The sequence below is a fragment of the Triturus cristatus genome, chromosome 9 (genome assembly GCF_964204655.1).
Source record: "Triturus cristatus chromosome 9, aTriCri1.1, whole genome shotgun sequence".
In the NCBI taxonomy this organism is placed as follows: Eukaryota; Metazoa; Chordata; class Amphibia; order Caudata; family Salamandridae; genus Triturus; species Triturus cristatus.
The window spans coordinates 659,429,420-659,442,174 of record NC_140592.1 but is presented as its reverse complement, the minus strand read 5'-3'; the positions used below and the strand labels follow the sequence as shown (position 1 = coordinate 659,442,174).

The following is a 12,755-nucleotide window of genomic DNA, read 5'->3' as shown; positions in this document are numbered from 1 at the left end:
CACTTTATTAAAAGCCAGGTTTTCAACATTTCTGGTCAAAGCACAGCACTTATGGGCCTATGAGGCTTAAGGGTGACATATGCAAAAATTATAACAAGAAGGAACCTCTTCAGATGTTTTTTTTTCTTTCTTCTAGTGCTGGCAGAAGGAGAGTGAAACGAACCAGAAAACCCCTAACGTCTTCATCTTGGAATGGCATTAATGTGGTTGGCAAGGTTTGTGACTGTCTTGGTGTGTAAGAACAGTTTTTGAATCCAGTCATGGGAAGGTGGTATTCTTACTTTCTCGCTACTTTCAAACCCAAACGCAACAAATCACATTAGAACATTACTCGCTCACAAATTTACTACCCAACAAGGGCATAATAATAGCAGTGACATCTAAACAGATCTACTATTCACAAGATCACATGAGATGGACCATCCCACACACTTCCAACTCTGCTCTGACTTGCCATATACTGAGCAACACCAATTTTAAACCTTTCACTAATCGCTGGATGTAGACATGTTACAGGCTTATGAGATGTGTAAACGTTAATGTTTTCCAGCAGCACCTCTGTGACTTCAAAATCATGCACTCAGAGCTAAAAGGTTGAGCTATCTTTAGGTCAAGCGTAGACAGCGCTTGAGCGGTCGCTCAGCGACCTGTTGCATATGCTTTGTGGAATTCCAACTCCACCCATTGCTTGCCTTTGCTTTTCATTTCTTTATGTCATTTAAAAATCCTTGCTTGCTAGGGGTCAGTCCTGTCTATTTGTCCCTCCTTTTTCTCTTCCATTCCTTCCACACTGCAGGCACTAAATACTGTCTCATTATGCTATGGTTATTTATCTGTTCTCGGGGGCACTATCTTTTTCTTGGTTTCCTGCTTTATTACCGTTTGCCTGTGTTCAGTTTAGGTACCATAGCTGCTTAGATTTAACTATAGCATTTCTCCCTCCCACCTCCTCTTAATGCCACAGTTGGGTTAGTGCTGCCTCCTGCGCAGTGCCTCCTGCTCATTGCTTTTAACCTTTTTTTGCAATTTTGGATGTGGATCGGCAGTTGGGCTTCTTTTAGTTGGATATTCGTTTGATTTTTGGCTTTTTTTCAAGGGGGACTGGGCTTGTTAAATCTTTCCGAGGGTGCCTGTTCCATCCCCAAACTCCTCCCGCTTCACAACTTCACCATTTCTTCTGGTGCATGCCCCCTCCTTGCTTGTAATAAATAAACGGGCACGAAGCGCTGAGCCCGCTGGTCTACGGAGAGTTCAGTAAAGCTAGAGTACTGCTTACTTCTCCCATGAACTTACTTGTGCTGGGCACCATGTTGCTGAGCCAACTACTTTTACAATTCTCTAGAGCTGTGCCGCAAAATGCATTTGTCAACAAAACATGACTTTTGTCTGCTGTTTTACCAAAGTATGGAAAAGCGCGAAACATATGCTGGTTCATTGCTAAGTTAGTAATCCCTTTGAAAGTAGATGGTTAATTTCATAAAGCTCATTTCAAATGGTGGGATCATTAGCAATTTTCATAGTGTTTTACCATAACATGCACATTCATGTATGCCCTAACATGGTTAAAAACATGTTGCTTCGCTATCTTCAGATTTTTTGGGGTGTTTAATAGGACCGGAGTATGTGTCCGTGCAGTCCTTCTTTTGTGTTGGTGACTGGCGTCATCGAAATTCTATTACAGGACCGGAGGCTTCGGATTAGGCTTCTCTTTCTTTTATTTGCTACTCACAGCAGCCAATGAAAATCTTTTAGTATGCAAATAAAACTACATAAAATCCTGTATAGCCATATAAGAGCCACCGCATTCTGTTTCTGCTCCTCTTTCTTTGCTGCTCACGCAGGAAGTTAAGTGCTTTGATCACTAGTATTGAATTTCTTTATATTCATTGTTTTTATGTTAATTGGCGTGCACCTCTTTTTATTAATCAAATGCGCTACTCGCGCTTTGCTTTAAATTGCTGTGTCTGTTCACATTATGGCCTTCTCCATGTGGCTTTGCGGCGACTCTGTAGCCTGACGTGGTCTCCGTTGGGACTGAGCACTCTATTCAGACCTTAGTTCATTTGGGCTTTCAGGACAAGACTCCCGCTGGGGGCCGGGGTTTCTCCGCTGCGTTCGGCAGCATGTAATCTCCGAGATAGCCTCTTCCCTTTTTTCCGCCTGATTGATACGGACAGCACGGCCCGCCCGGCCGACCTCCTGTAAGCTCACGCTTGGAGCACTATATCGCGCTGCATTGGGCAGCGATCATTACATAATTACATTTCCCGCATAGGTCGGGATAGTTATGCTTATTTTTCCCGCCTAGGTCGGGATAGTTTAGGGACATCGCGGCCCGCTCGGCCGATCTCCTGCAAGCTCCCGCTTGGAGCACTGGTGATCATTACATGATTATTTTTCCCGCCTAGCTCGGGATGGTTTATGCTCATCGCGGCCCGCTCGGCCGATCTCGTGCAAGCTCCCGCTTGGAGCACTGCTGTCGCTCTGCATTACGCAGCGATCATTAAATACTTATTTTTTCCAGCTTGCGATGGTATGGTAATGCTTTGGCAGCAATTACTAAATAATTATTTTCCCGCACAGGTTGGGTTGGATACGGTTCTCCTCCTTCAGACTCCCGCTTGGAGCCCTGGTATCGCGCTGTTTTTTCCAAGCGATTATTAATGATAATATGCACTGAGGCTCCCCCCGATTAGCCGGATGCGCCCAGGGCCTGCTTATTCCCAAGTCCCGACATGTAGCCCACTCGGGCGTCACGCTTGCAGGCATTACCTGCTGTTGGGGTTTAAATTCATGACTCCACTGCGGGGGTTTAGGTGTGCGCTATAGCACTAAGTATTTCAATCCAGGCGCATCCTAGACGCTCCCGTGGGAGCGGAGATGTAAAATGCCATTACGCAGACTTGACCCGGCTGGGCACGATTCAAGACGCTCTCCCGAGCAGAGATAGCGCGTTATTGCTGACAGCGTTGCTAATGAGCCAGCGTGAGGTAGTGGTTAAGACGTCTGTCTCTGGTTCCAAAGGTTATGCATTACAATTTGGTCTTTCACTGTTGTGTGAAACCTATGGTTTTTTCAGTGAATTTGCAAGGTTTTTTAAATGCTAATTCCTAACTATAACGTGTGTGAAACCTATGTTTTTTTCAGTGAATTTCAAAGGTTTTTTAAATGCTAATTCCTAACTATAACGTGTGTGAAACCTATGGTTTTTTCAGTGAATTTCAAAGGTTTTTTAAATGCTAATTCCTAACTTTAACGCGTGTGAAACCTATGGTTTTTTACAGAATTTGCAATTTTTTTTATATGCTAATTTATGTATGTATTATTATATTTTTTATATATTTATTTATCAATAAACACCCTATATATATAGTTATAGATTGACTGTATCCTGTAATATGGAATGGCTCAGCTCTTTTTTTTAAAATTTTGATAAAGTTGAACAGCATAGTTAATATCTTCCATAAACTTATAAACAGTTTTTGTGTGGTTTTTTTAGGGTTTTTTACGGTGCGCGCACGGTGCGCGCACCGTCTCCGTGTGCGCATGCGTGCGTGCTCCGTGCGTGCTCCGTGTATGCATGCGTGCCTGCTCCGTGTGCGCATGCGTGCGTGCTCCGTGCGTGCTCCGTGTGCGCATGCGTGCGTTCTCCGTGCGCGCACGGCAAGTCACGTGATTACGAAACAACACTTTTCATTGGTTCATAGTAGTTTCAGTTCCAGAATCTTCAAACACCACACCCACTCCCCTCATTATTTCTTCTTATTTCCTGGGAGAAGGAGCTGGAGAGCTTTTCCACTACGTGAGAATGGCAGAACAGCAATCTTCTACAGAGAGTGAAGAGGAGACTTTTGTGACAGCAAGCCAGAGGAAACAAAAGGACTCCTTCATCTGGAAGTTCTTTACTTTTCCAGAGGGGCAGAAGAAGGTGAATGCTCCAAAAGTCACCTGCACTGTTTGTGGAGTTGTCCATTCTAGAGAAGATCCCAAAAAGAGATACTCCTTTAGCATTTATACTATGCTGAGGCACTTTCAAAAAGTGCATCCTGTGGCTTATGCCCGTGAATCCACAAGAGCCACAAGAGACAACCCTCCAGGAGCTCAGCCGAGCACATCATCTGCGGCCGCAGAATCACCAGCATCAAGACCTCTGGATATCCACCCTCTGTTCCAGAAGGTCCATATACGGTGCAATGTGTGCAATGTTGTTCTCTGTTATGGTGAGAGCAGCATCAACTTAATAGAGAACAAAATCCAGCAGCACACATGCTCCACCGTATAATTTTTTCCATTTTATTTTTTTTGTTCCCGTTGAACACTTTTTCATTCCCTGTTTTTTTTTTTTGCTGCTCTAAAAAAAACAAAAAAATACAAAATTGTTAAAAAACTAAAAAAAAATACAAAACAAAAAAGACAAAAAAAACAGTTCTTTTCAGAACTCACTTCACTTCTCCAAGAAGAGCTATATTCCTAATATACTGTGTTGCAATTTTATTGAATGAATGTGTAGTGTATACATGAATGATTGAAATGACTGAGTGAAGAGGAGGAAAGGACTGACAGAATGAGTGAGAAAAGGAAAGTATATTCAGTCATGAAAGGGAAGTGAAAGACTGACTGCAACAAAAGGACTAAGGGTAGAGGATACAGGTAAGAAGAGTAAATGAGTAAGGGAATGGCAGTGAGTAATGGAGAGAGAGGGAGGGGGAGTGAGAAAAGGAGAGTAAGGGACGGAGATAGGAAAAGGGAGTAACAGACGAAGCGGATGAAGCACAGCAGGGTAATGGGATTGAAAGTAAGAGAAGTAGAGTGATGGTGAGATAACAGGTATGAGGATTAAAAAAGGGGTAAGAGAAAGTGAGAGATGGGGAGTGAGGGGATGGAGGGATTTAGGAAACTGGAGTGAGAGAAAGGGAGTCAGGATTTCAATGAGCAAAGCAGAGTGAGGGAGAGTGAAGGAAAGAATGCGAAAAGGTGAAGGGGTGTTAGATACAGACAGGAGGAAGTGAAGTAGGAGAATAGGAGTGACTCTGAGTAAAGGATAGTGACAGTTAGGGAAGGTGCGGGAAGGAGAATGACGGAGAAGGTTAAAAAATTAACATAGATGGAAAATGAGTGATGGAGAGAGGAGGAGTGGTAGAAACAGAGGGGCAGATTTATAACAAGCTAACGCAGCACGGTGCAGCAAGAAATTTTGCTGCGCCGTGCTGCGTTAGTTTCAAAGCACAGAGATGCAACATATTTACAAGAATATATCGCATCTCTATGCTTCCCCTGCGCTGGCGCACAAACTGCAGCAATGCGCCGGCGCAGGCTCCCTTGCACCATGCTGCAAGGATGCCTGCGTGGTGGGGAGATTGTTTTTGTGCAGGAAGGTGTCCCTTTCTGCAGAAGAACAATCACAAGAGGCTTTTTCCTCTTTCAATGCGTGCTGTAGCATGCAGCACGCACTGAAAGAGGAAAAAACGAGGAGAAATGAAAACATTTCTCCTCGTTGTGCCTCGCTACGCCACCTCTAGGGTGGCGTAGCATTCACACGCATCTCCAGAGTTACGATTTCTCGTAAATCTGGAGATGTGTCTAGTTCTATGGGTGTTGTGTGGGAACACCCACAACAACACCCATTGAACGCCCCTTCAACGCACAGTGCTGCGTGTGAAGAGGCTGTATTTACAAGGAGAGGAAAAGTCACGCAGGGTGGCTTTTCCTCTCCTTGTAAATATGGAGGAGCCCCCTGCGCCACCAGTACGTCATGAAAAGTGACGTAGTGGTGGCGCAGGGAGCTTGTAAATCTGCCCCAGAGATGTTAAGGAAATTAAGGGTAAGACAGACAAAGGGAGAGAAACAGTCAGAGAGCAAGGAACTGAGAAGGACTAAGGCAGTTAGAATGACTGAGACATATGGAGACAGGGAGAGCAACATGGTTAAAAAAATAGTGATGGAGGCAGTAAACCAAGGGGAGTAGTAGAGAAGGAGTGAGGGAGTTACGAAAGAGCAGTAAAGGAAGATGAGAGAGAGAAGGGGAATGAGAAAAGCAGAGTGAGGAGTGAACAAAAGGGAGCATGAAAGTGAAGGGGTGAGAAATACAGTTATTTTAAACTTACCTGACCAACAAAATAACTTAATTAGAAATAAATGTTTTTTTTAATTGCAAGAAAAAAGTATTCAATTTCCTAAATTTTCTTTCTCGATCTGAAAAAAAAGAAAAAAAGTATTAATATTTAACAATACATTTTAGAATACAGTCCACATATTTTCATATTTAACAAAGTAATTTTTTGCCCTTTTTTTGCTGTTTTCAGGATATATTGAATTTCACTGAAAATAGTGATATCAATTGCATTCATCACTTGACAGCGGGAAAAAAAATAAAGAATCTGAAAGATTGTTTAAAAAAGCCCTGAATCTATCCTCGGTAAAACATACCTTGATAGAAATGTAACATATATATTAAAAATATCTTCTAAGAACAATAACTATTTGCAATAAATACCGTCTGTAAATCTTGTTGCTTAAGCACATGCACCAAAATAATATTGGTCAAAGAAGTCCACAATAGAAATATTTACCTTTCCATGAGGCCACATGGTAATTTTTAAATCCTTTTTAGGTGAAATCCTATAAAATCGAAATAATGGTTTTTTCAGATGCTGCAATTTGTATCTAAAATTTTGGTTTTAGAAAAATTAAGTAGGAATTTGGTAATTCTGCAGGCACACGTTGCTTGAAAATCAATTGAGAATCATTACACAGTGTCCAGCCTTTTTCACATTTTAGATAAACTGTGTAATGACCAGAAGTTCTAGAAGGTCCATCATGGAAAATTATTGCAACTGCAACAAAAGTCTTTCCTGATATTGATAATTGATTTCCTGTAAACTTCTTTATTAAAGTGTCCAATTTTGTTCCATCAGCTCTACAATGTTGCATCATTAAAATTACATACTGTCCATATTTCTTTAAAAATAACGTTGATAACATTTCTGATTTACATTGAGAACATTCCATGTTGTGATTTGCATCTTTAACTAATTTACTAAAAGTCACTGCTTTACTCTCTGGTAATGTTAAATGTATGAACCTTTCAGAATCAACATTAGTGCTGCTTGTGTTCATACAGTTTTCACAACAATGTTCCCATTTATAAGAGAGACCAAACATATTTTCTATTTCTACCCCTTCATCTTCCAGTACCATAAGCATATACATTAAGAATTCCTGTGCATCTTGCTGGACATTTTCAGTAAACTGTATACATCCTGAACATACATCTAAAAGATTTCTAACATCAGAAGCACTTTCTATTTTAGTTTTATCATTACTCAGCTTCTCATAAAGGAAACTCAGCAGAGAACAAAATCTTTTTTCATGATTTAGTATTATCTGATCTTGCAAACTTTCAAGATAAAATACAACATTCAGCACTACATTAGCGTAGCAGTTGACACTAGAGCTATTTTCAAAATGACAACCAACAACCTCTTCAACATTGTCCTTTTTCTTTTTGCTTGCAATCACATCACTCTCCTTTTGTTTTCTCTTCTGTACATCCTCTGTACAGATATTCTCAATTCTCCTTTTCCGACAAACAACATGTTTTTCAAACACAGGATACTGACCTAAATGAGGAGCATAGCTTCTTCTCAATCTATTATACTCCTTTACACAATTTGCATCAGCACTAACTTTTGAGTCATCAAAGTCTATCATGAATAAACCAGATAATTTTTTCACTCGTGACAAAGCAACATATGCCATACCTTCTTTAAACACACTAGATCCAATGTTTACAAAAGCACTATCTACAGTTAATCCTTGAGATTTGTGAATAGTTGCAGCATATGCTAGAGAAAATGGAAACTGCTTCCTACGTACATATAAGTCTTTCACAAGCAAAAAACGAACTGAACAACGACTAATGTCTTTAACCTCTTCAATCTGATCAAATTTTATTTTTAAAAATTCAATTCCATCTTTTTTCTGGTAGTTAACAAAACCCACAACTTTACCCATAGCTCCATTCACTAAACCTTTTTCTACATTCAAATTACGTCTTAAAATTACTCGACAGTTCATAAATACATAAAGATTCTTTCTAAACCAGCTGTTTTCCAATGCAATTTAGTTTTCAATTTGCCTGTCAATGTAATAGTTATTCCGTCATGCTCTATTTTATCCACGGCTTCCATTTTCATAATCTCTTCATTTTCCAATTTCAAAAGTTCTTTATTGAATATAGAGCATTCATGTAGTGTTGGCATTAAGCAGATTACAGTATTTTTTTCTGCAATTTTCTTGTATATTTTCTCTGGAACTATTTGTTCTGTTGGAAACAAATTACATAGCAATTGACTCTGTAAAGCTTTTCTGCCATTTTCTGTGAGTAGTCCAATTCTGATATCTTTGAGAATACTTGCATAATCATCATCATTTGCTTGCCGCATATTGGTAATGAGTTCTTTGTACTCAAAGTATGACCAAATATTCACATTACCTATACTTCCTAACGACTTTTTCGTGTCTTCATGTGTAACAGTATTAAATACTGGTTGTCCTTTAACTGGAGTGAGCTGCAGTAGATCCCCAAAAACTATAACATGTTTTCCTCCAAATAACACGTCATAGTCTGTCTTTAGAATTTGCTGCATTCTTAAATGCACAAAGGCAAGCATTAAATTTGATACCATGCTTACCTCATCAATAATGAGAACTTTCATTTTCTTCAACAGTCTTGAAACTTCAAAACATGCTTTTCCTGTTAGCTTGTGGTATTCTATTTTGTTCTCATGCTCTACTGGTAACATTAGCAAACGATGTAAGGTAATTCCTTTTATGTTATATGCTGCTAACCCAGTTGGAGCAGTAACAACACAAGACAAAGCTGAATCAGTTTTTTTCTGTAGGTAGCTTCTAATTACTTTAATTAAGAAACTCTTTCCAGTTCCAGCTTGTCCACTCACATTCTGATTGGTTCAAATGCTGTGCATGAGCACTCTTTATTTTCATGTAGTAATCCATGATCAATTTGTTTTGTGACTTCTTCATAAATTTGTTGTTGTTCATCATTCAGTTGTTGTTCCAAATTTGGTAAGTCTATTAAATCTTCCTGAGCTTGATTCATAGCTGTTTCCACTTCAGTCATGGCTATTGCAGCTTCATTTTCTACGATTGGTTGTCCTAGAGGATCTTGACTGAGCGTACCAGAACTTTGACTGTCTTGAGAACTGTGTCTAGCTACTTCAGCTGCAATTGTAGCTTCTTGTTCAATTTCTTCATTTAACATTTGTACATAATTTGAGAAAGTACTGCATTCTATGTTATCTTTGCATGCATTAAAGGAATCTTCATAGCTCTGAAAATCTCCAAGTAATTCATCCTCTGAACGCCATGGTTTAAACAGCTGTAAAAGTGCTAAGTAATAAAATTCCTTTTTGTCAGTAGTGTTGCAACTCAGCTTCCTGTGATTAATCAAACTTCCTTTTGTTTGTTTCACCAAACATCCTTCCTCACCAATGACTTTATATTTTCCATTGTTGATGTCTTCTGTGGTATTCCGTTTATAAATGTAGTTCTGCAGCACTTCATAGAGACACATGTTCTCAAGATGATGACTTCTGTTTGTGTAATATGTGCCCAACATATTTGTTTTCAAAATGTGTGTACTTTCTGGTTCGTTCTCTGCTAAACATTCAATTTCTCGAATAGATTTCAGTACCCGATTTCGCATTCCTGCAAGGCCTAAACTTACCCAAAATATTCTTCTGGATTTGGAGTACAGACTTGCAGATGATAACCTATCTGAGTCATCGTATGAGCCAATTTCTCCATGCGATAACATCTTTAAACTGAAACTGTATAGCTTTTTACTGACAGTCTTCTCGTGAGAAATCTCTTCCCACATTTCTTTCAATTCCGTTTTCTCAGATTTAGTGATGTAAGATGTGACATACCGAGCAACAGCAATAGAATTGACAGCTACATACTGAATATCCATGTTAGCATTCCACATGATTAAAATGACTGGGTTGTAGTCATTTATATATTTTGACTCTTCTTTTCTTCTTAGGTTGTAGGTATTTTTCGGAGATTTTCTTGTAATCGTATGTCGCACAGCTGACATAAAACTGTTTACTCTTCCTTTTGAAAGAACAGGTCGTGGAAATCCAAATCGACATTTTGTGTAGAATTTATCTTTACTCTTGTACTTTCGTCGACAGTACTTTCCACACCGATGACTTTGGAAACATAAAACTTGCTCTTTAAAGTTTATTTCTTCTGTGCTTTTAGGTATAGCACATGTTGCATATTCTTCAATGAAAGATAAAACTGCATCATCAGAATCTGTTCCAAATTTTGGGGCATCCTTCTCTTTTGGGGACTCCGTCTCGGAGTTCCAGAAGACTATGTTGTTCATCCAAAATTGGATGGATATGAACCACCTGAAACTAAATCCGGGAAAAATGGAAGTGGTTCTCACTGGGGACAGCCTTAAGCACTGGGGCCCCCATTATTGGCCTCCGGCACTCGGCCCACCTCCTATCCCCTCTAGCTCCGCTAAGACTCTCGGGGTACTTCTGGATAGTGGTCTATCCTTAAAAGCCCAGGTTGGAGCAGTGGTGTCCAAGTGCTTTTACCAACTGCGAAAAATTCAAAAAATCCATCGCTTTCTCACTCATGAAGCTCTGGTCCAAGCCATGATTTCTACTGTGCTATCCCACCTAGACTATTCCAACTCGGTCTACCTGGGAATGCCCCATTACTTGTTTAAACGTCTCCAGTTGGTACAAAACCAGGCTGCCCGCCTAATCTACCCCAACCTAAATGGCAACCCGCCTCTCCTCTACTGAGGAAACTACACTGGCTCCCGGTACAACGCCGCTGTGTCTTCAAAACCGGTTGCCTTATTTTTAAGGCTTTACATGGTACCAGTCCGGAATTCATTAACAACATTATACGTAGGTACTCCCCTACTCGTTACCTAAGATCTACCCACCTTTCATTTCTTTCAACTCCGAACTTCAAGAGAGCTCGTCTTGGAGGACGCAGGTTTGCCATTCTTGCTCCCAAGCTGTGGAATTCCCTCCCTCTTGAGCTTCGTACATGTACTGATCTCCTCCCATTTAGGAAACTCCTGAAAACCTGGCTGTTTACTCAGAGTTAGTTTCCGCTGCCTTTGTCAAGATGTCTGCTAGCGCCATGAAGCCAACCCGGCGTACGTGCGCTCTATAAATCCTCACTAACATTAACATTAACATCCTTGATCCACAACAGCATATGAATATGAGGAGCACCTCTTGCTTGGTACTCTTTTCTCCAAAAGAAATCCACAACTTCTCCAAGAGGTGGATTCTTTTATTGCAGATGACGGACATCATAGCCTCAAATCTATGATTGAAATATCTGCAAACATTAACCGGATCCAATGAGCACAATTCTCCTGCTGTCTTTTATTGGATGTTTTCAATATTTGAATTTGCCTCTCGAAGAAAATCCAGTAAATCATCCCAAGCGTACTCAGCACAGCTTAGGGTAAGGAACCATGTAGGAGTTCCTAAATTCCGTAACATACATTTCAATTATCCATGGCGTCGGTACCAATATTCATTAGTTCCACACTGATAAGCCATCAGATTGATCAATTGAGATTCCAAATGATCATCTCGCTGTTGCACTTTGTTCATAAAATCATTTGCAGACACATTATGTAGATGTACTCCAGTTTTTAAAATATGATTTACTGCATAAGATAGTGCAGACAAGTCACTTTCAAATAAAAGATGGAACAAATAAGGAATACTTTGACGAAATCTTGGATCTTCTGCATATAATCTTGTAGTCCGATACTCAGAAGCAGGAATCTGTACTGGACGTTCATCTTATCGTCCACCTTTTCCTGTAGGAAACAGCTGGTGAAAACAACGAGCTTCCAAGCTCTCCTCCCATACACTCACGGGCGTTCCTTTTGCTTTTTTCATCTGAAACAGATCAATAGTGTTTCCCATATCTTCTTTAGAATGAAGAGGATGTATGCTGAAATGTTCATAACTTTCTTCTTCTTTTGACTTATCCACTTTTTCAATTTGCCCAGTTGGTATTCCTGTCTCTGCTAGTAAAACTTCTTCATCTTCATCCATATAAATTGATTCATAGTACTTATTATTTCTTTTCAAATATAAATGCTCTTTGTACTTTTCGTACATCTACTAGCTCCTGCCAAATTTTCTTATTCTTTGTAGGTACACCATTAACCAGAATAACTAGTGGTTCAGTTTCCAAACTATCTGCATCAATTGTTTCAATATTTTTTTTCAAATCTAATGGAAAATAGACAACTCTTCCTTTTAAACCCCTTTGTAAATCTGAAGGAGGTAATTTACCTGTTTTGGGCTCCATACGAACTATAGTCTGAAACGGATGGACACATTGAATGAGTATAGACTCATACGTATTTAAATCACTGAGTTCTGCAGGAATATCAACCAATTCTAAATTATTATGTACAGCTCTAGCTGGCATTTTATTTTCTTCTAACTTGTTATAACAGTATTTACAAATACGCTGATCTTCACCCAAATCAAAACAATTTTCCAGAAACAAATATGTAGCAAAATCCTTCCACTCATAATTATTTTCTTTTTCACTTTTTTTTATAGAGATCAACATTCCTTCATTGAGTTTTATAATGGCTTCCCCGGCAACAAATACAAGTAATATTTGGTCTTTCATTAGAGATGATAGTAAATTTTGTCATTTGA

The 12,755-nt window shown here is 39.6% G+C and overlaps 1 protein-coding gene across 2 annotated transcripts in view; it reads left to right on the top strand.

The window, feature by feature from the left end:
- CCDC61 (coiled-coil domain containing 61) overlaps positions 1 to 12,755 on the top strand; it is a 538,795-nt gene that overhangs the window by 447,778 nt on the left and 78,262 nt on the right. For both annotated transcript variants that reach the window (XM_085625716.1, XM_085625715.1), the window contains exon 12: positions 137 to 215. In XM_085625716.1, the coding sequence (XP_085481842.1) occupies positions 137 to 215 (79 nt within the window). The remainder of the gene's footprint in view (positions 1 to 136; positions 216 to 12,755) is intronic.